At 71.7% G+C, this 22,288-nt stretch overlaps 2 protein-coding genes across 2 annotated transcripts; both read left to right on the top strand.

The window, feature by feature from the left end:
• Nucleotides 1-2,657: 2,657 nt before the first annotated feature.
• ABHD17A (abhydrolase domain containing 17A, depalmitoylase) lies at nucleotides 2,658-8,952 on the top strand. The gene is given in 7 exon segments (XM_062184953.1): nucleotides 2,658-2,766; nucleotides 5,138-5,447; nucleotides 5,449-5,615; nucleotides 6,640-6,834; nucleotides 8,359-8,538; nucleotides 8,626-8,753; nucleotides 8,756-8,952. Coding segments are annotated over 6 exon segments (930 nt in total). The 5' UTR covers nucleotides 2,658-2,766; nucleotides 5,138-5,282; the 3' UTR covers nucleotides 8,851-8,952.
• A 6,072-nt stretch (nucleotides 8,953-15,024) lies between these two features.
• Nucleotides 15,025-22,041, top strand: KLF16 (KLF transcription factor 16). The gene is given in 3 exon segments (XM_062184888.1): nucleotides 15,025-15,301; nucleotides 15,303-15,562; nucleotides 21,145-22,041. Coding segments are annotated over 3 exon segments (744 nt in total). The 5' UTR covers nucleotides 15,025-15,107; the 3' UTR covers nucleotides 21,435-22,041.
• Nucleotides 22,042-22,288: the final 247 nt, after the last annotated feature.

The raw sequence follows: 22,288 nt of genomic DNA, 5'->3' as shown, positions 1-22,288 counted from the left end.
CTCCCTCCCTCTCTCTCCTCCTCCCTCTCCCTCTCTCTCCCCTCCCTCTCTCTCCATCTCTCTCCCCTCTCTCCCTCTCTCTCTCTCTCCTCTCTCTCCTCCCTCCCCTCCCTCTCTCTATCTCTCTCCCTCCCTCCCTCTCTCTCCATCTCTCTCCCTCTCTCTATCTCTCTCCCTCTCTCTCCCTCCCCTCTCTCTATCTCTCTCCCTCCCTCCCTCTCTCTGTCTCCCTCTCTCCCCTCCCTCTCTCCCTCTCTTTCCCTCTCTCTCCCTCTGGTCTCCCTCTCTCCCCTCCCTCTCTCCCTCTCTCTCCCTCCTCCGTCTGTCTCCTCCTCTCTCCCTCTCTCACCCTCTCTCTCCCTCTCTCTCCCCCCTCTACCTCTCTCTCCCTCTCTCCCTCCCTTTCCCTCTCTCCCTCTCTCTCTGTAATAACTATGTAACGATGTCTTCTCCCGAAGGTTCGCCCCCAAGGTGTTTCCTTAGAGTCAGGGCAGGGTCCTCAGCCTCTGTGTTCAGGGGGCAGCAGGTGGTAGTGGGGGGGTGGGAGGGGAGTGGGGCCCTCAGGGAGGGGTCTGGGGGGCCGGTGTCCCAGGCACAGCACATGGGAAGGCCCTGAGGCAGGGAGCAAGCTGGCCAGGCCAGGGAGGAGGGGGAGGGGCCCCAGGTCCGGCAACCGACCCCCGAGGGGCATGGAGGAGAAGGAGCCCCGCGCTGGGGGCCCCTCGGCACCTCCCTGGGCCACCCCTTCCGCTGTCTCCCTGGGTGCTCTGCCCCTCCCCGGTCAGACGGTCAGACGGCGCTGGAGGAAGCCAACGGGAGAGGCCCTTCCTGCCCGACTGGCGCCCAGAGCAGTCACAAGAGAGCGCAAAGGCTTCTGGGCGGTTTTGACCTTCGGCCTGGGCGAACCTGGGGGAAACTGACAACACTGAGGAGACCCAGGGCCTGGGGGAGGGGCTGACAGCACCCGGGAGACCAGCAGGGGGGGACTGACAACACCCGGGAGACCAGAGGGGGGGACTGACAACACCCGGGAGACAGAGCGGGGGGGCTGACAACACCCGGGAGACCAGAGGGGGGCTGATAACACCCCGGGAGACCAGAGGGGGGCTCACAACACCCGGGAGACCAGAGGGGGGCTGACAACACCCGGGAGACCAGAGTGGGGGGCTGACAACACCCGGGAGACCAGAGGGGGGCTGACAACACCCGGGAGACCAGAGTGGGGGGCTGACAACACCCGGGAGACCAGAGGGGGGGGCTCACAGCACCCAGGAGACCAGAGGGGGGGGGCTCACAACACCCGGGAGACCCAGGGCCTGGGGGAGGGGCTGACAACACCCGGGAGACCAGGGGGGGGGACTGACAACACCCGGGAGACCACAGGGGGGCTCACAACACCCGGGAGACCAGAGGGGGGGCTCACAACACCCGGGAGACCAGAGGGGGGGCTCACAACACCCGGGAGACCACAGGGGGGCTCACAACACCCGGGAGACCAGAGGGGGGCTGACAACACCCGGGAGACCAGAGGGGGGCTGACAACACCCGGGAGACCCAGGGTATGGGGGAGGGGCTGACAACACCCGGGAGACCAGAGGGGGGGCTCACAGCACCCAGGAGACCAGAGGGGGGGGGCTCACAACACCCGGGAGACCCAGGGCCTGGGGGAGGGGCTGACAACACCCAGGAGACCACTGGGGGGCTGACAACACCCGGGAGACCAGAGGGGGGGCTCACAACACCCGGGAGACCAGAGGGGGGGCTCACAAACACCCGGGAGACCACAGGGGGGCTCACAACACCTGGGAGACCAGAGGGGGGGACTGACAACACCCCGGGAGACCACAGGGGGGCTCACAACACCCCGGGAGACCAGAGGGGGGGACTGACAACACCCGGGAGACCACAGGGGGGCTGACAACACCCGGGAGACCACAGGGGGGCTCACAACACCCCGGGGAGACCACAGGGGGGCTCACAACACCCGGGAGACCAGAGGGGGAACTGACAACACCCAGGAGACCAGAGGGGGGGGCTGACAACACCCGGGAGACCCAGGGCCGCCGGGGTTGGGGGCCTCGTCTCCCGGAGGCCTGCAGGAATGGGGTCCCTGGGGCAGGCTTGGGGCGGGGCTCTCTGGCTACCCCTCTCCCCTTTCTGCCTCTGCCCTGTGCCCGGCCCCGGGCTCTCTCAGGTGTCCTCTGGGCTCCCCTCTAGGATCCTGGCAGGGTGAGAGGGTGGGGGCGCAGGCGCTGGCCGGAGGCACGAAGTATGGAAGGCATTTCAGTGCGAAAGCGTCCATGGTAAGAACGCGGCCAGCCAGATCCGTCCCCGCCTGCCTTGGCCACGCCCTCCTAGGGCCCCTGTCCCAATAAAACTTTATTTACAAAAATGTCTTGCGGACGGTCTTCCTGCGCGCCCCAGCATGCTCTGCTCCCCCAGCCTGCTCCTCACTGGCCCACCAGGTCCTGCACCCGGACTCAGCACCGCAGCAGGCCCCGCCCCCACGGCAGATAGCCCCGCCCAAGGGCCACGCCCCCCGCGCATGCGCTCTGCCGGCCGCCGGGCGCCCTCGGCCCCCCGCGTGCCGCCGCGCGTCACTTCCGGGGCGCGGCGGGAGCGAGGCTCACTTCCGCTCGCTGAGGAGCGGCGGCGGCGGCGGCGCAGGCCGGACTCGGGCGCGGAGGGACCGACGGACGGACGCACGGGCGGGCGGCCGGGAGCCATGGAGCGCGGCCCCGGGGCCGGGGGGCGCGGGCCGGGGCGGTGAGTGCGGGGCGGGGGCGGGGGCGGGCGGGGCGGCGGCCGGGTGGCCGCGGCCGTTTGGGGAGCCGGGCCGGGCCCGCGAGGCCCCGAGACCCCCCCACCGTCCTGGTGGCCGGCGGGGACGCAGCTCGGCAGCTCTGCCGCAGGCGCCGTCTGGCCCCCGAGGGCCGCGGCCGGCCCGAGCCTGGCGCCCTGTGTCTCACAGCCCGGCTCCGCCCCTCGTCAGGTGCACGGCTGCCTGCGGGACCCCCGCCCCCCGCCGGGCGTCCCGCCGCCGCTCTGCTCCGTGTCCGCAGCCCCGCCCCCGGGGTCCGCCCCAAGACGAAGCCTGGACCGCGCAGCCGGGCTCCCCGACCCCCACCCGCATTCCCTGGGACCCCTGCGCGCGCTGCCTCCCGGGCCGGGTCCTCGCTCGTCCCTCTGTCCATCGGCTGTCACCTGACCGCTCCACGTGTCCCTGTCCCCAGGCAGGTGTCCTGCCCGGGCCCGTGGCCCCTGCAGTGCGAGCCTGGTTCCACGCCTGCGGGCAGCACGGGGGCCGGGGTGTGTGCCCGCTGCTCCCTGGTGTGGGCCGGGGACCCGGGGGACCCTGAGGGTCCCCTGAGCCTTGCCCACCCCCGCAGTGCTGGTGAAGGGGCCGGGGCCCGCCGATCCTGGTCTTCCTGCTCCTGGAGTGGCGGGGCGGGGTCTCAGGGGAGCAGAGGGGGCAGGTGAGCGGGTCCTGGCCAGGGGGAGGCCTGGCGGCTGTGGCCCGGGGTCCGAGCTGGGGTCCCGGTTAGATGGAGGCCTGGCGGCTGTGGCCGGGGTCCGAGCTGGGGTCCCTGTTAGATGGAGGCCTGGCGGCTGTGGCCGGGGTCCGAGCTGGGGTCCCGGCCAGGGGGAGGCCTGGCGGCTGTGGCAGGGGTCTGAGCTGGGGTCCCGGCCAGCGGGAGGCCTGGCGGCTGTGGCCGGGGTCCGAGCTGGGGTCCCGGTTAGATGGAGGCCTGGCGGCTGTGGCCCGGGTCCGAGCTGGGGTCCCGGTTAGATGGAGGCCTGGAGGCTGTGGCTGGGGTCTGAGCGGTAGCCTGGCAGTGCGGGGAGGCTGTGGGGACGCCTGCAGAGTTGTCCACCCCAGGGAGGGGTGAGTGGTCTGGGGGGGGGGGGTGCTGTGAAAGTGACAGGTGATGCCGGCTTGCGGCCCCTGGTGGGTGGAGGGAGGTGTCCGGGTGGCACTGTCCCTGCTTGGATAGCGTGGCCTTGTCCGCCCTGGTTGTGTCCCTTGATTGTCCAGGCTCGCCCTGCCCTGTGGGCACTCAGCCAGAGGGCGCTCCCATGTCTGAGGCCTGGGCTTGCTTTCTTCCTTTTTTTTTTTTTTTTTTTTTTTTAGCCAAGCAGAGTTAGTGAGAGAGAGACAGAGACAAAGGTCTTCCTTCCGTTGGTTCACCCCCCAAATGGCTGCCATGGCCGGAGCTACGCCGACCCAAAGCCAGGAGCTTCTCCTGGTCTCCATGGGGTGCAGGGCCGAAGCACTTGGACCATCCTCCACTGCACTCCTGGGCCACAGCAGAGAGCTGGCCTGGAAGAGGGGCAACCGGGACAGAATCCAGCGCCCCAACCCGGACTAGAACCCGGGGTGCCGGCGCCACAGGCGGAGGATTAGCCTAGTGAGCTGCGGCGCCGGCCTAGGGGCTGGCTCTCTGGCACTGCACGCCAGGCCAGGTTGTTCAGCGCTGGGTCCCCCGGGCACTGCGGGGCACAGGGCAGTGTTGCTGGCCACCCCCACTCCGTGCCAGGGCCGAGTGGGCTCCCTTGGAGACCCAGCCTCACAGCTGCTCTATGAGGAGTGCTTGGCGGGAGCTGCACCCTGCCCCCCCCACCCCCTACCCCCGTCCCTGGGTCTGCGGGTGCGGCCCTGTGCCCCCCCCCCCCATCTCGCTGCGTCCCTGGGCCTGAGACAGCTCAGCGGCGGCCTGCGTCTGAAGCACACCGCCCCGGCCAGCTGTGGCTCAGAGGCGGGCGTGCCCAGGTGCGCGGGGCCTCCCACAGCAGTCCCACGGCAGTGCCCCGGCAGCCTGGCTGCACAGCTCCGTGGTGTCCTACAGACAGGCCCCTTGTCCCGCCTCCAGCCCCCTCCCCTCCCCGGCCTCTGTCTGACTGCACCCTGCCCGCCGCACCTCTGGGAAGAGCCTTTGTTTGCTGCACGCCTGGCTCCTGTCTCCAGTCGCCCGGTCCCGAGGGGCTGGCCCCGGGCGCACCCTGGGGCCTGCTGCCGCACAGAGACCCTGCGGGCTGAGGTCTCGCTGGCCGTGTGGACAGCAGCGGGGCCGTTGTGGCCGTGGGGACGGCCCCCTGCCTGGCCGGCCCCCCAGGACGCGTCTCCGTGTCCCCACAGGGCTTCCCGCCGCACGGCATGGAGACCTGCAGCTGCGCGGCTCCCGGGGGCTCAGCTTGGACCACGATGGGGCTGGGCTGCGGCCTCCTAACGGGCTCTCGTCTGGGGGGCGCCCTCCTCCCTGCCCGCGTCGCCCTCGCCCGCCATGAACGGCCTGTCAGTGAGCGAACTGTGCTGCTTGTTCTGCTGCCCGCCCTGCCCCGGCCGCATTGCCGCCAAGCTCGCCTTCCTGCCCCCCGAGGCCACCTACTCCCTGGTGCCCGAGCCGGAGCCCGGCCCCGGAGGCGCCGGGGCGTCCTCGCTGGGGGACCCTGCGCTCCTCTGCCGGCGCCCCCAGGCGCTGGAAGCTGCACCTGACGGAGCGCGCTGACTTCCAGTACGGCCAGCGCGAGCTGGACACCGTGGAGGTGTTCCTGACCAAGAGCGCGCGCGGCAGCCGCATCGCCTGCATGTACGTGCGCTGTGTGCCGGGCGCCAGGTGAGGAGCCCGGCCCGGGGCCCACCGGGGTGCTCGGGTGGGGGCCGGTGGGCAGGAGCAGCCCCAGGCTTGGGGAGGCAGCGGCTCAGGCCGGGGCGTGGCAGGCAGACTCCTTTGGGGCTGCCTGGCCGCCTGCTCGGGGGGGGGGGGGGGTTCCAGTGTTTTGAGTCCAAAGGGCGAGTTTTTCCCTTGGGCTGGGTCGGGCTGGACTGCTGGGCCTGGTCCCTGCTCTTGGTGTGACCGGGGCAGGCTGGCTGCTTCTGTAGATGGCGGCTCCGGGTGACCTGAGAGGGTGGGCTTCCTGGGCCTGCTGGGGGGCAGGATGGTGCCTGGGGAGGGGAGCTGGCCCCCAGCAGAGCAGTCAAGCACCTTTCCTGCCCTGAGCCGGGAGCGGGTGTGGGTGCCGCCCTGGGGCTGTCACGCCTCCCCCGCAGGGCGTGGGGTCCAGGGTTGCCTCCGGTCCAGGGGCGGCTGCTGCGGCTGCAGCTTAGCCTGGAGACCCCCAGAGAGTCTCAGGGTGTTCTTGAGATGAGAGGTCTCAGGGTGTTCTTGAGATGGAAGCCTGGGCTACTGCTGGCTGACCCTGGCCCTGGGGGAGGAGCCAGTCCCTGTGCAGCCTGGGAGACCTCAGAGACAGAGCTGAGTGTCCCCCCCGGCCCCGTGCCCCTGATGTGCCCTCCCTGGGAGACAGAGATGGGGCTGAGCGTCCCCCGGCCCGTGCCCCTGATGTGCCCTCCCCTGGGAGACAGAGATGGGGCTGAGCGTCCCCCGGCCCGTGCCCCTGATGTGCCCTCCCCTGGGAGACAGAGATGGGGCTGAGCGTCCCCCCGGCCCGTGCCCCTGATGTGCCCTCCCCTGGGAGACAGAGATGGGCTGAGCGTCCCCCCGGGCCGTGCCCCTGATGTGCCCTCCCCTGGGAGACAGAGATGGGGCTGAGCGTCCCCCCGGCCCGTGCCCCTGATGTGCCCTCCCCTGGGAGACAGAGATGGGGCTGAGCGTCCCCCCGGGCCGTGCCCCTTGCCAGGTACACGGTCCTCTTCTCGCACGGCAACGCGGTGGACCTGGGCCAGATGAGCAGCTTCTACCTCGGCCTGGGCACACGCATCGGCTGCAACATCTTCTCATACGACTACTCCGGCTACGGCGTGAGCTCGGGCAAGCCCTCGGAAAAGAACCTCTACGCCGACGTGGACGCCGCCTGGCAGGCCCTGCGTGCCAGGTGCGGTGCCCGCCGGGGTGGGTCAGCCTGCTTGCCCCGCGGTGTCGCTCAGCCCTGTGGTCCACGGAGGGAAGGAGCTGCACAGGTCCTGCTGGGTGGGGTTTCAGGAGAGGGAGCCCCAGGGGCCGCCCTGGACCCTCACCTGGCACCTGGGGGCGCGGGCTGGGGCTCGTGGCAGGGCCTGGGGGACTCTGTCGGGCAGTCTGGTGCCAGGCACGGCCTTGGTGGCCAGGGAGGTCAGTGGGATGCGCCTGGACTCCAGATGGCTAGCCAGGGTCGCCCTGTGTGGACTGTGCTCCCTACTTCTGCCCTCAGACACGCTCATCCAGGCCCTCGCTGGGGTGTGTGGACAGCCGGCCTGGCCCTGCCTGCTCTGAGTGGGACCAGGTGCAGCGTGGGAATTGGCACCCCGGTGGGGGGGACCCGGTCGCCAGGCTGGGAGCTGGGTCCCCGATGTGGCCTGGCGCTGGCCACCTGTCCTGGGCTCCCAGCAGCCTCAGCGCCTTCCTCCTCGTGCCCAGAGGGTGTGGCCGTGAGCTGTGTGCGTGTTCAGGTGGTGTCCGGGGCTCGCCTGGAGCTGGGTGACAGGGCTGGGCTGGCACTCGGTGTGGAGGGAGCCCGGCCGGCCTTCAGGTGGCTCCTGAGGCTGGGGGTGCCGGCCGTGCCACGGCCCCTGGGTGGCGTGGGGGGCTTGTCTGGGTTACTTGTGCACCAGGCCGGGCATCCCTAGGGTCAGGGCTGGAGGGAGGAGAGCCAAGGAGTCCTGTGTGGGCGCTGGCCAGCAGCCCCCAAGCAGGCGGGAACCTGAATCAGGCCAAGGACACGGGACGTGGCGTGGCGTGGTGTGGTATGGGCAGGCCCAGGAACCCAGCACTCTGAGGGTTTACTGCCGTGATGGCCTGCAAGCCGGCAGGGCCCCCGGGGACCGGGAGGGGGGGGGCAGCTGTCTCCTGCTGGGGCAGGACGAGGTGCAGGGAGGGCGCTGTCGGGGTAACCCTCCACCCGCCTGTGGCAGGTGAGAGAGGCCAGGACCCACCTTGCCCCGCAGCCACCTCACCTGGCGCCTTGCCATGGTGGGGGCGGGGAGCAGTGGGCTGGGACCTCTTTCGGCCGGCTTTTTCTTTTTTTTTTTTTTAAGATTGATTGATGTATTGAAAAGTAGAGTTAGAGAGGCAGAGAGAGGTCTCCATCCCCTGATTCCGTCCCAGAGGGCCGCAGCCAGGAGCTGCTTCCGGTCCCCACAGGGGTGCAGGGCCCAAGGACCTGGGCCGCAGCAGGGAGCCGGATGGGAAGTGGAGCCGCCCATGTGGGATGTGGGCAGCGGTGGGATTGGGATGCGGGCGCTGCCGGCGGCGGCTCCACCCGCTGCGCCCCAGCGCCGGCCCCCTGGCCTGCTTTTGCAGGCTGACTCCGCGGCACCCGTCGTGGAGCCTGGGCCTCACCCTGCTAGCTGGAGGCCGTGCCTGGGGGGCTGCAGGGGGAGGCCCGCGTGCGGGCACAGGTGACCCTGCCTCGTGCCGCCAGGTACGGCATCAGCCCGGACAGCATCATCCTGTACGGGCAGAGCATCGGCACGGTGCCCACCGTGGACCTGGCCTCGCGCTACGAGTGCGCCGCCGTGGTGCTGCACTCGCCGCTGACGTCCGGCATGCGCGTCGCCTTCCCCGACACCAAGAAGACCTACTGCTTCGATGCGTTCCCCAAGTGAGCGAGCGGGGGTGGGCGGGGCCCGGAGGGGCGGGGCCGGGGAGGGGCGGGGCGCCCAGGCCTGACCCGCCCCTCCCGCCCCAGCATCGAGAAGGTGTCCAAGATCACGTCTCCCGTGCTCATCATCCACGGCACAGAGGACGAGGTGATCGACTTCTCGCACGGGCTGGCGCTGTACGAGCGCTGCCCCAAGGCCGTGGAGCCGCTGTGGGTGGAGGCGCCGGGCACAACGACATCGAGCTGTACAGCCAGTACCTGGAGCGCCTGCGCCACTTCATCTCACAGGAGCTGGCCAGCCAGCGCTCCTAGCGGTGCCCGCCGCGCCGGGACCTCAGCAATAAGGGGCCAGCGGACTCGCCCCGCCGCGGCCCGGGGCTGCATGTGGACCCCGGGCCCGGGCCCCAGGCGGTGCGCGGGTGGCCTGAACCCGCCCCGGCCCAGGGGCCACGGACAGTGCAGGCGAGGGAGCCGCGCGCTCTCTCCTCTGGAGGCAAAAGAAGGAGAAACGTGAAGACTATTAAAGAGTTAAAATTTTAGGGCTCCTGTCCTGCTCCTGGCCCAGTGCGCGCTCCTGGGGCTCTGAACTCCAGGACCCGACTTGGCGCGCGCCCCGGGGAGAGCCAGTGCGCACCTCCGTTCTCTGGGGCAGGGCGGGGTCTGGTCTGCAGCCCCGAGGGTGGTGGAGAGGGGGTGGCCTTGGAGCCCAGGGCCCTGGTCTGCGGCCCAGGGAAGTTGGCGGGTGCCATGGCGACCGTCGGGAGCTGCCGGAGGGGTGAGAACGCCCACCCCGGCTGTGAGGTCCAGAGAAAAGCCGTGGATGGCCCCGGGGACCCGTGTCGCCGGGCTCCTGCGCACCCCGGAGCTGTGTCCTCCCGTCGGGATGCCTTGTGGACAGGAGGTCCAGCCGCGTCTAGCAGCTCCCGCAGCGTTCCTGACAACGGTTAGGTCTTGAGGACCGGGGCTCCATCGTCCATCCCTGGGGCCTGGCAGCGGCTGGGCCAGGCCGCCAGTACGAGGTCGCTCGGGTGGGCGGCCCCTTTAAGGGAGGGCGGTGCTTCGGCCTCGTGGCGGGAGAGGGCGGTGAGGGGCGTGGCCGCCGCGGTCACCCCGCCCTTCCGTCGCGCGCGGGGCGGGGCGTGCCGGGCGGAAGCGGAAGCGGCGTCTCGCCTACGGAAGTGGAGGCTGCGGCGGCGGCTGGGGCGGTGAGTGGGCCGTCGCGGGGCCGGCTGCGGGCGCGATGGTCCTCCGAGCTGCAGGGCTCGCTCCCGAGTGGGAGGAGCGGGGCGCCGTGTCCGCCCGCGACCCGGGCAGCGCCCCTGGAGCCGGGCCGGCCTGCGCTCCGCTCCCGGGAGTATGCGCCCTGGGAGCGGCCGTCCCGAGCTGCTGCCCAGAGCGAGGGGCGTGGCTTCGGGGAGCCCGAGGGCCGCAGATACATCACTTAAAAAAAGTTTTTTAGTTATTTATTTGAAAGGCAGAGAGAGAGGTCTTCCATCCGCTGGGTCACTCCCCAGATGGCCACAACGGCCGGAGCCGCGCCAATCTAAAGCCAGGAGCTCCATCCGGGTCCCCCACGCGGGTGCAGGGCCCAGGACTTAGTCCATCGTGCACTGCTTTCCCAGGCCACAGCAGAGAGCGGGACCGGAAATGGAGCAGCCGGGACTCGAACCGGCGCCCACATGGAATACGGCCCTGCAGGCGGCGGCTTTACCCGCTGTACCCAGCGCCGGCCCCAAGTTTTTTTTTTTTTTTTTTTTTTTAGAGCTTCCATTCGCAGCTTCATTCCCCAGATGTTGCGGGGCAGGGCTAGGCCACAGCCAGGAGCCAGGAGCTCCGTGCAGGGACCCAGCCCCCTGCACCCGCACCTGCTGGCCCCCTCCCGGGATAGGTGAGCAGGAAGCTGGATTAGGAGCCGAGCAGGGGTGTGTGCCGTGGCGCAGGGTTAAAGCTGCGCCTGGCAAGGCTGTGGAGGACGGCCCGAGTGCTTGGCCCCTGCACCTGCTTGGGAGACCCGGATGGAGCTCCCGGGAGCAGGCCGTGGCAGGGCACACCCGTCACCTGGCCACGCCCCTCCTGTGCCTGCCCACTGACCTTGGTGCTCTCAGGCCCCTGGGGGACATGGACAGTGGGCAGGGGAGCCCAGCGGCCTGTCCAGGACACACGAGTTCACACTGGCAGCAGGGTGCCCCTCTGCCCAGCCCACGGCTCCCCGAGCAGACGCTCTGCACCCGAGCGCCCCCCAGCCAGGTGACCTCGTGGCTCCGAGGACTGGGTGCGGCTGGGGGGGGGTGCAGCTCCCCCCTGGGGAGCAGAGTGTGGGCCTCAGGCTAGGTCTCACGGGGTCCCCGTTGTCTGGGGGTGAGCTGGCCCTCCCCTGCTTACTCGGGCGGTGCCACCTGTGCACCTGCGCCCCTTGCTCCCCATCCCAGGGCCGGCGCAGACCGTGGGGGCCACTGAGGGAGGGAGCCAGGCCAGGTGGCCTCCAGGGACCCCACCCCTCAGGATCAGAGGAAGGGAGGGGAGAGAGCATCGTGCACCTGCTGCTACCTTCCCAGCCGAGGATCAGAGTTGGGGCCAGGCCGGCCAGAGCCAGCTTCCGGGTCTCCCACGTGGGCGGCAGGGGCTGAGCACTTGGGCCAGGCCAGCACCGTCCCAGCGTGAGCGGGGAGCTGTTCTCACAGGCGGCGACCGAGCCCACCACGCCTCACGGTGCGAGAAACCTCACCACCCAGCTGACCGCTGGAGAGGAGAGGCCTCCAACAGGGCCCCGGGAGCCGCCCCGCAGGTGGCACAAGGCCCAGCTGCTGGCTGGGGGTCTGGGTGGGCAGGCGGTCGCGTGGAGGAAGTGCAGGCCCGTCCCTGGGCAGGTCTGACCACATCCTGCCCTGGGGCGCCCAGCAGGGGCAGCGGGAACCCCGGAGGCGCCCCTGCAGGACGGCCACATGTGTTCCTCCTCGTGGCCCTCTGCCCCCACCCCTGCACCACAGTGAGTGATGGAAGTAAACAGAAGTAGGTTACGGGGACGGTGACCGACGGCGCGACGCGGAATCTGAGGACCAGCTCTGCGGGGAGCAGGGACAGGTGCCGCGCGTGCTCCCCCACGCCCCCAGGCGCTGGTTGGCCACCTGCGAACACTCCTCCCCCTCTGTGGGCCCCAGGCCTGGGGGTGTGGCTCGGTGAGAGTGGCGCATGGGGAGCCCAGCCCTGCTGGGGGTCAGTGGCAGCAGCCCCGCCCCCTGTGACCCTGTAACCAGCCTGTCTGCATCGACGCGGCCTTAGGGCAGGGCCACTGCCCAGCCGCCACCCCTCCTCCTCCTCCTGGGGGCTCGGTAGGGGTGGCATTGCTGGGGGGCAATCCCCCACCGCGGCACCTCAGTGCCAGCTGCCGGTGCGCCCGGCGTCTGATTAAACGGCCTCTCGCTCAGCTCCGGTGTCAGCTTGTTTTGTGTATTTTTTTTTTTTTAATATCTCTACATAAGGGGAGACACAGCGGTCGCACAGCTCGGCCGGGGTGGGGGGTTCTGGTCACCACGAGGCCGGGACGGGGGACCCACGCCCCCTGTGCCGTGTCCTCTCCTGCCCGGTCACCACGCAGGCTCCCGAGGCCTCTGCCTGTGTCAGCACTGACCTTGTCTGACCTCAGGGGCTGGCCCGGTGTCTGTCTTGTCTCACGGCCGGACTGACACCGCAGGTCTGGGGAGAGACTCACAGGTCAGGGGTACCCAAGACCCCCACGGCTTCACCACTGAGGCGGGGGCCCACAGGTGCCCCCCAGTCGGCTTCGGCCTTCCCACGCCCTGTCCTGAAGGGAGCCGCAGGTGCAGCCTACGCTGGGGGCGGGAGGGGGGCGAGGGGGCGCAGGCAGAGTCTTCATCCGCTCGCTCCCTCCCTCCTCAGATGCCAGCAATGGCTGTGGCTGAGCCAGGAGCCGGAGCGCTCTCCGGGGTCTCCCACGGCGGGGCAGAGGCCCGAGCACCGGGGCCGTCCTGCACTGGTTGCCCAGTGTCTCAGCCAGGAGCTGGATCCGAGGCAGAGCAGCTAGGCCGGGAAGGGGCGCTCCGATCCGGGATGCCAGTGCCTGGCAGCTTTGCTGCGCCACAGTGCCGGCCCGGGCCGGAGCATCTCAAAGAGCAGACGCCGACGTGCACCCTGGGCTCCGGGCGTGCGCTCCCACATCACGCCTTTGCTTCCGACCCTGGCGAGGGTGTGTGGTGGCTGTACCTCTGCTCTGCCAGGCCCGGGAGACGGGTGCCCTCCCGCTCTCAGGCAGGGGCCCGGCACCACCTGGCTCTCGTGTGTCCCCCAGCGAGCTCCACCCTAGGAGCCCCTGCCTTTGGAGACTCGGCCACAGGGCCATTGGGCTGTCCCTGGGCTCCTGCCCATATGCCGTGAGCACGGGGGAGGCACTTGCTCCTCTCCCAGCCCCGATCCCGTCTTTTTGAGGTTTATTTATTTGAAAGGCAGAGAGAGGACAGACAGGTCTTCCATCCAGTTTCTCACTCCCCAGATGGTTGCTACGGCCAGGGCCAGGACGCTCACGTGGGTGCAGGGGCCCAGACCCCTAGGCCGTCTTCCCCTGCTTCCCCAGGCACGTTAGCAGGGAGCCGGATCGCAGGTGGCACAGCTGGGACTTGAACCGGCGCCCACGTGGGATGCGGGGACCGAGGACATCCTGAGATTCCTCATCTGTGAGACGGTGCCACCAGGGCGAGGGGAGGCCGTCCCTGTGTCAGCGCCATGTGCTGGGCGGCGGCCTGCTGTCCAGAGGTGGGGGGGTGCACAGAACCCTCGTTGGCTGCTGCCTCCCACCCAGGAGCTGGTACCCATGGACTGGCCGTCACGGGCCCACAGGTGACAGCCACGGGCCCGGGACCCCGGGACCCACTAAGGACTCTGCTGAGAGGCACCTGTCCGAGGGGCGGGGCAGCTGTGTGCTGCACCCTGAGGCCCAGGCAGGGCTTGTGCACCCCCCCCCCCCGTCCTGTCGCTTACCTGCCTCCCGGGGACTGAACCCCCTCCCAGAGCAGGCCCACGGACCTCAGTGGAGCGGTGCCTGGGTACGAGCTCTGGGAGGGGCCGTCAGGCACACCCCGTCCTAGTCCTCCACAGCCCCCCCAGGCCCCCTGAGCGAGGGCGGGACGGCTTGCCGGGGCCCGCGGTGGTTCACCTGTGCACACAGGAGGCCCAGCAGCCATGGTCCTGCGGATGGGCTCTGCTGGGCCTGGCCAAGGGGCAGGTGTGTCCCCAGGGGGCCCGTCACAGCTTCCCGAGGGCCAGGCCTCGCACGGCCAGGTGTGCCAGTGGCCAGAGGGCAGCTGGCTGGGGTGGCAGGCGGGCGGGCGCCCTAGGATGGGACCAGGGCCAGGGCCGCTGTCCACACCCAGTCGGGGCAGCTCCGCCCCCTGGAGGCCGAGCCGGCCACTGCACGGCCTTCCCGACCGGCGGGAGCGTGGTCGCCCACTTCCTCGCTTACAGCCCGGGCCTAAGACTCTGGGTGACCGCGGCCCCTTAAGTCCTCCCCAAAGCTCAACAGCACGCGCTGGGCGTCCCGGGGGATTCTGGCCCGCGCCCCGAGGGGCCTGGCTCGGGACCAGGAAGCGGGGCCCCGAGTCCCATCAGGGCGCCCAAGCTTTGCCTCGCTGCCCCCGAGCCCTGCCCTCGCGTCGCGGGCCTCCCGGCGCCCCTCCGGCGAACCCCGGCCGCCCCACCCCCGTGGGACAAGCACGAGCAACTCCAGAGCCGGGTGCAAAAACAGGAACCAGCGCTGGCGCGGCCGAGCGGGTCAGGCCCCCACCCCGCCGGGTCCCGCCGCGGGGCAGCCGGTGCCGGGCCGCGGGGCCGCGCGGGGCTTCGGGTGGGGCGGCGGGTGCGGGGCCGAAGCGGGGCCCAGGCCGGGAAAAAGGTGGGGGGGAGGGTCGCGCACGTGGCCTGGGGGCGGGGCTGGCCGCTTCCGCACCCCCCACTCCGGCCACGTGGGGATCGGAGCCCTCCTCCCATGGCGAGCGGGGGCGCGCCCGGGGCCAAGGTGGAAGCGTCCGGGCTGGGGGCGGGCTCCCGCCGGCCGCGCGCTCCGGCGCGGGGTGGGCGCGCCCGCGGGGAGGCTGGGGCCGGGGCGGGGCGATCCGAGCGGGCGGAGGAGAGGGGGGCGCGCCGGCATCGCGCTCCTCCCGCGTGGGGCGGGGGCCTCCGGGGAAACGAGTGAGAGAGCGCGCGCGCGCGCGCGTGGAGACCCCGCGCTCTCCGGCGCCGGGGTGGGCGCGCCCGGGCCGGGCTCCCCCGCCGGCCCCGCCCCCGCCGGCCGCGCGCGGCCCGCGGGCTGGTGGCGGAGGGCGCGCCGCGCGGGGGGCGTGGCCGCGGCGCCCCGAGGGGGCGTCCTCCGGGCGGGGCGGGCCGCGGCCGCCCCCGCGGGCTCCGGTGCGTCAGGGCGCGTCAGGCGGGGCGGGGCGGGCCGAGCGCGGGCGGCGGCGGCGGCGGCGCGCGCCGGGCCTCCTCCTCCTCCGCCTCCGCCTCCCGCACTCGAGCAGCCGCCGCCGGCCGGACGGGCGCCGCTGCCTCCTCCTGCGCCCGGCATGTCGGCGGCCGTGGCGTGCGTGGACTACTTCGCGGCCGACGTGCTCATGGCCATCTCCTCGGGCGCCGTGGTGCACCGCGGGCGGCCCGGCCCCGAGGGCGCGGGCCCCGCCGCCGGCCTGGAGGTGCGCGCCGCGCGCCGCGAGGCCGCCCCGCCCGGGGCCCCGGCGCCCCCGCCGCCGGCCCCCAGCGCCCCCCAGCCCCGGCGCCCCGGCCGCCGCGCCCCACCTGCTGGCCGCCAGCATCCTGGCCGACCTGCGCGGCGGGCCCGGGGTGGCCCCGGGGGGCGCCTCTCCCGCCTCCTCCTCTTCGGCCGCCTCGTCCCCGGGCTCCGGCCGCGCCCCCGGCGCCGCGCCCGCCGCCGCCGCCAAGAGCCACCGCTGCCCCTTCCCGGGCTGCGCCAAAGCCTACTACAAGTCCTCGCACCTGAAGTCGCACCTGCGGACGCACACAGGTGAGCCGCGCCGGGGCCCTCGGCCTCCCCCTCCCCCGTCGGGACCCCGAAACTGCGTGGCGCGTGGGGGGCGGGGAGGGGGCGCGCCCGGGCCGCCGCCGCCGCCGCCGCGCCGGCCGGGAGGGCGGGGCCCCGTGGGTGGGGCGCGCCGGGGGGCGTGGCGGCCACGCGGTCGGGCGGCCCGCGGAGGGCGGCCGCGGCGGCCCGGGCCGGGGGCTGCGCCGGGGGTCGGGGCCGCCGGCCGGACCGCGCAGCCCCCCGGGAGCCTGGCCTGGCTTCTTTCTCTTTCCCTTTCGCCTTGCGCCCTGGGCGGTGGGCGCCGCGGTCGGAGCATCCGGCCTCAGTTTCCTTATCCGAGGAGGGGGAGAAGGCGCGGGGTCTCCCGGGAGGGCGCTGGCGCCGGGCCAGGGTGGGGGTGCCCCGCACGCCATCTCTCCCAGCTTCTGTGCTCGACCGGGGTGGGAGGCGGGGCTGGGAGCCGTGCGCCTCGGGAGGGAGAGGGCCTTGGAGAGGGGGCTCCTGGGAGGGGACCAGGCCCCTCCGCTCTGCCCCCGTGCCGCCCCCGCACACCCACTCACCTGTCGCGGGGTCCAGGCGGTGGCCCGGCTGGAGGGGCCAGCGGTCAGGCGGCACTGGGCCCCTGGCAGGCTTCCCCGGGGGTAGGGGGGCCGCTAAGTGAATCCCGCTCTGGGAGCTGCTGGGTACCCACCCCCACCTCGGGACTGGGGCCTTGGGCAGGTGGGCATCGGAGGCCTTCGTCCATTTAGGCAGTGACCGCGGGCGAGGGGGTGGGGGTAGGGGGTGCGTGCCCCTGTCTGTGTAGACTCTACAGTGGGGGTGGGAGGGGTGGTGGGGGCGGCACTGGGAGAGGGCTTTGTCCCGGGCTGCGGGGGGAGGGCACTGGCCGGAGCACAGGGGGCCCCAGGCGGGATGGGGTCTCTGGCTCATGCCAGGAGCCCCTGTTACCCTCTCTGCCGGGGGCATCCTGAGTGTGGGAGGCAGGGGTCTGCAATTCTGGGGGTGACTTTTGGGGTCCCCCAAGGAGGGTCCCCGGGCCCTGGCTGGTTGGGGGTGAGTATGGGCTGAGGGCAGACAGACCCGGCGTTCCCAGGGTGGAGGTCGTGAGGTGGCCCTTGGGCTCCGCCGGTCCCCAGCCTGCTTGCCCAGCCTTGTCTCTGCCTGGCTTGGGTGGATGGAGAGGCCAGGCATCCTCCCACGGGTGGACGAGAAACCGAGCCATGGGGGTCCTGTCGCCGAGCCCGCCTCCTAGCAACAGCCTCGGGACCACCTGTGGTGCTGTGTGATGCCAGGGTCCCCTGGACGCCCCTGGGGTCACTGAGCGGGTCTGGGGAGCAGGCCGCTTTTGGTGGAAGGGGTTGGGGGCTCCCAGCTCCCCCACCCCACACCGGAGAGCCCCAGGACCGGCATGCTGGCGTCCACGGTGTGCGAAAGATCTGGTGAGGAGCCGTAATGAGGCACCGGCTGGCTGCAGAGCCGCCCGGGGGGGGGGTCCCTTGACCTGGGAGAGGGTCCTGCCCCTGCCCCCCCTTCCTGGGGACCTCCCCGCTCTTCTGCAGGCTCCCCGGCCGGCAGCTTGGGGCTGTGTGCAAGGGCCTGGCTGACGGAAACGTGGCGCCCCCGTGGCCCTGGAAGGGGCAGGAGAGGCAGGAGCAGCGTGGGGTAGCAGCCCCCCTGCACCTGGCCCGCAGCCCCCAGCCCTGCCAGAGAGCTGCGTGGAGCCGGGAAGGACTTTGGAAGCTATGCGAGATGTTGACGCCGTTGCCATGGATACAGAGCAGGGCGCGGGGGCGGGGGCGGAGAGAGGCTGCCAGCCACCAGCTCCTGCACCCCCGGGAAGGGCGGGCAGCCGCTCTCCCAGCCCCCTGAGCCGAGCCCCCCAGGGGTGGTCTCTGGTCCCCACTCCTCACCACCTGGGGCTGTCCTGCGCTCCACACGGTGCCCCTGGACCCACCCCCTCCGTGTCAGGAGCAGCCCCCAGGTGGGACAAGCAGCCAGGCCCCCAGCGTCACCCCCGGCTGTAGCCCACCATTTATGTTGAAGCCCTGTGTGTGGAGGCCTGAGAGAGGCCGGTGAGCACCTACTGTGTGCCAGGCACCGACGAGAGGAGAGGGCTTCCCGGGCTGGGGGTGGGGGCGGCCCTGGGGCGCAAGGTGAGGGCCGCACTAATCCTGGGAGTGGAGGCTGGGGAGGCAGGCGCTCCGACCACGGCGAAAATCCGGTTACAGAGGAGGGATTAGCATGGGGGAGGGGCGGGGATGGCTGCGGTGACCCCCAGGCTCCTGGCCAGGGAGGGGTAGTGGTGGTCGTGAACCTGGTTCCCGGAAGAGGAGCCCGATGTGGACGGGGAAACTGGGCCCCACCCTGCTGGTCTCCCAGAGCCGCCCCCCCCATGCTGGAGGCACAGACAGGGTGGGTGGTCTGTGGGGGTGCAGATGGGCAGCCTCACCCCCCAGGGGCGCGGCGCTCCCACTAGGGAGGGCTGGGTGGGGACAGCAGCTGGCATGGCTGCAGGTGCCCCAGCTGGTGGGGTGGGGAGGGTCCCCAGCACTGCAGGGGGTGATAACCACCGGCACCCGCCCATGCTCCCTGATAAAGGTTTGCCCAGATGGGCTGGGAGGGGGCCGTGATACCAGCAGGAGGGGCTGTCCAGGCCTGGCAGCACGCACGTTAGGGGGTGGGGGGCTAGAGGCACCCAGAGCCCCCATGTGGAGGGGCTGGTTCGGGTGGGGAGGCATTCAGGGTGCTCCCAGAGGGAGGGATCCTTGGGCCTGGGTGGGGCGGGGTAGGTGAGGTCCGTCCCCGTGCTGGGAGCCAGGGTGTCTGTCCCGAGGCCTGTAGCCACTGCTGCTTGCAGAAACATACATTAAACGCCAACTGCACGCTGAGACCCAGCTGGGGACAAAGTGTGTGACCTCGGCTCTTGGCACAAGGATGGAAGAAGGGGTTAGGGAGTGGGGGCCCTGCAGAGCCTGGGGAGACCGCTCAGAGCAGCGGGCAGCCATGTCAACAGGTGGACAGGGTGGGCCAGAGCGGGTGGGAGTTGGCTGGGCAGTGGACTTCACCAGCGTAGGTGCCGGCGGGGTCCGGAGTGGGAGCTGGGAGCAGCTGGGTGAGGTGTGTGGGTCTGGAGGTAGCCGTGGTGGCCCTGCTGGCCAGTGGCCCCTCGGGGCTGCAGGGAGGGACTGAGACGTTCGGATACTCTGCCAGCCGCTGGGCGGGACAGCGCGGTGGCCGGAAAGGGGGCTCCTGCAGGAGGAGTGAGCGACAGTGCAGCCAGGGAGCTGGGGGTGGGCTGGGGGTGGAGGTGACCAGGGCCCAGCACGCCGTCGGGTGGCCTGGCCACAGGACCCCCCACTCAGGCTCCCCTGGGGGTTGTGTGCCACCTGCCTGCCTCCGCCTCTCCACCCACCCCGCTCTGGGGAAGCGGCTCCTGCCTTACAAGCTCCACCCCTTTGGAGCCCGCCGCGCCCCTTCAACCCGGGAAGCTTGCCTGGCCCCCTTGAAGACCCGAGCAAGCCGGATGAGGCCGGGCCTCGCGGCCTCGCCAGGGGCCGGGGCTGCCCCGGCCGTCCCGAGCTCACCCGGGCCCAGCCTGAGTCAGAGGGTCAAGTCCAGCCTGGGCCCGCCCCCAGTGCCCTTCCTCCGTGGTCCCCACCCACCGCATCCTCCGGCGCACTCCAGCCAGGTAGCCTGCAGCTGCACGCGGGACCCGGCTGGCTCTGAACTCGCCTCCCTCCCCCGCGAGCGATCGTGAGCCCGGGTGGCCGAGCCTGGCATTCTGCAGGCGGTCGCCTTGTCGGGGGAGGGGAGAGGATGGGAAGCCGCGCACCACCCCCCCCCCCGCGCGCGCGCCGTCCCGTGCCGCCACCCACGTGCGCACGTGCGCGCCCCAGCCAGTGAGCGTGGGGCGGGGGCTGGCAGGCGCCCAGGCTGGGGAGGCGACCCTGGCCCGGGCCCCTGCCCCTGGCGGGAGCGGGACCACGTGAGCGGGGCCGGCTGGGGCCGCGGATGTCCCCGCCGCCGCGGAGCTACGTGCGGCAGCTGTGTTCCCAGCGGCTGCTCGCGCCCTGCCCCGGCGGGCCGGCGGGCGGGCGGGCGGGCGGGCGCTGGCACTGCGCGCGCCTCCGGCCTCGGTTGCAACCTGCTCGTTGCAAAGTGGCACTGGGGGAGGGGGAGAGGCAGGGACCAGCCCCGCTGGCCTGAAAGGGGAAGCAGCCGCGGGGTGCCCCTCTCCCCCTCTGCCTCCACCCGCCTGCGCCCTGCAAGATGGCGACAGCTCCGCCTGCCCCCCTAGGCGTGCGTCGCTCCTCCACCCGGGGTCTGCTCCAAAGCCAACAGCACGGCTTCCCAGAGACCCAGGCCCCTGGGGCTGTCCGATCTCGGAGCTCGGGGTGAGAGTGGCGCTCCCTCCAGGGTCTGGGTGGTCCCTGGGCTGTGGGGGGCAGGTCCCCCGGGCCTGAGACTGCCCGTGGTCTTGGGGACAGCTGCCCTCCCCTGCAGCCCAGGGGGTGGCACCACCGCCCCTCCCCAGCTGTCTGGGTCCCAGCCTCCTGGGGCCTGTGGCTCCTCCAGGTGTGTGGGGGTGTCGGGGCGTGGCAGGGAGGAAGGGGGGAGGGGTGGCAGGTCCATCTCAGCCTCCCTCCGCCCTCTGCACCAGCCCTTGAGTTGCTCTGAGGTTACCCCGGGCGTTCTGAGGACCCCCTGGTGTGGGACCCAGCCGGGGACCACCCTCCTGGCCATCCGCACAGCTCTGGGGGCCTGGTCCTGCTGTCTCCCTGCTTCCTACCTCGGACCCCAGCCGGCCGTGGCGTATGCGTGGATTACCCCGCCCACGTGTCCAAGCCTATCCACCCCCCCCCCCCATAAAGACTGGGTTTGGGGCTGCGAGTTTTCTCCTGGGAGTTGCGCGTGGTCAGAGAGGGCCGAGCTGCCCCTCGGAGACCCCTGTCGCTGGGCAGGCACTGACCACGCTGTTGTCACGCGCACCAGGCCCAAGGCCCCCAAGGAGTGGGGACGAATGACAGACAGGGGGGAGAGACCGCGGGGCCAGGGCAGGATGGGCGAGGCCCAGCCTGGGCGGTGGGAGGGGTTTGTAGAGGAAGTCGCCCCGCCCCCGTCCGGCACTCGCTGTCCCACGGGGAGGGGCGTGGCCAGCCGGCTGCTCCGCGGGGTCCCGCCCCTCCCCGAGGCTCCGCCCCCTCCACCATCCCGCCTGAACTGCACCGGCTCATTCCGGCCTTCGCTTTCCCCGGCCCTGGCTTGGCGCGCGGGTTAGGGAGTGTTTTGGGGGGACCTCGGACGACCCGCAGGTGGGGCGCCGGGGGTGTCGGAGGGAGACCCTTCCTCATCCCCCCTCCTGGGCGGGGCAGGCCTAGGGGAACCCATCCGTGGTGTCTCAGGGTCCCTGTGCCATGGGAAGGGCTCCCAGGGGTGCGCGCTGGGGCATGGGGGCGGGGTCCCCGCGCGTTTTAAATTCATTCCCTTCGGTCTCCGGGGAGGGAGGCAGGCGACCGGTCCTCTACACCGCTGACCACCCCCTGTCCTCTGCTCCCCCCCCCCAGGTGAACGCCCTTTTGCCTGCGACTGGCCAGGTTGCGACAAGAAGTTCGCGCGTTCGGACGAGCTGGCCCGCCACCACCGGACGCACACGGGCGAGAAGCGCTTCCCCTGCCCGCTGTGCACCAAGCGCTTCACCCGCAGTGACCACCTGACCAAGCACGCCCGGCGCCACCCCGGCTTCCGCCCGGAACTGCTCCGGCGCCCCGGCACCCGCAGCACCTCGCCCAGCGACTCGCTGGCCGGCAGCCCCGCCCCCAGCCCAGCGCCCAGCCCGGCCCCCGCCGGCCTGTAGGGCCCCGGTCCTGCCCAGCCCAGCCGGGTGCGAGTGTGGCCCCCCGCTGGGTCTCCCCATGGACCACCAGCATCATGGACGCGCCTGTGTCCGGGGCCCACGGCCAGGCGGGGACCCTGTACTTGCCCCCTGCCCACCTTGAGGAAGCAAGGAGGGGGGGCGTGAGACTGGACCTGGGCCAGCCTGGCCCGCAGAGGTGACCACGCTGAGTCTGTAAATAGCCACAACCGTTAACTTCTAACTTCCCATCCCGGAGACACGGACCCCAGGGGGGCAGCCAGCAGCCCCTCCCCCACCCTCCCCAGGGGCGGGGGGTCTGGGAGCCTCGCCCAGTGCCTGGACTCCTTCCCTGGGGCCCCTGCCTGTCCCCACCCCACCCCACCCCACTGAAAGCCATTGGAGACGTTCAGGGAAATCGGGGTGCAGCCCGGCTGCCCCCCGACTTGGGTACTCAATCTCAGGTGTCCGTAGGTCCTGCCCACAGGAGGGGCCGCCCAGCACCCGGGCCTCGGAGCAGGGCAGGGCTGGGCAGATGCTGGGGTCCCCCTGCTCCCTGAGGCTGGGGGACGGGGGCGGGCGAGCGGAGGGGAAAACGGGTTCATCCAAAGAGCCGGGGGCGGGGGGGGGGTTGCTAACTCTGGTGGGGGAGGGGCGGGTGCCCGGCCTCCCCGCTCCCACCTGGGTAGGGGTCCCCGGCTTTGGCCTTCAGCATCCTGTGACAATCAGTGTCCCGCGGGACCCTGGCAGCCCTGGGGAGGGGCGCGCTCCGCCCTGTGCCGCAGGTGGGGCCCGAGGAGCCACAGCGCTGGCCCCTGGGTTCCTGGAAGGGGTGGCCCCTGGGGCGGGAGGCCCAG

This window comes from Lepus europaeus, unplaced genomic scaffold (assembly GCF_033115175.1).
Source record: "Lepus europaeus isolate LE1 unplaced genomic scaffold, mLepTim1.pri SCAFFOLD_105, whole genome shotgun sequence".
NCBI classification, from domain to species: domain Eukaryota; kingdom Metazoa; phylum Chordata; class Mammalia; order Lagomorpha; family Leporidae; genus Lepus; species Lepus europaeus.
Note: the sequence above shows the minus strand (reverse complement) of the source record. Positions and strands in the feature narration are given on the sequence as shown.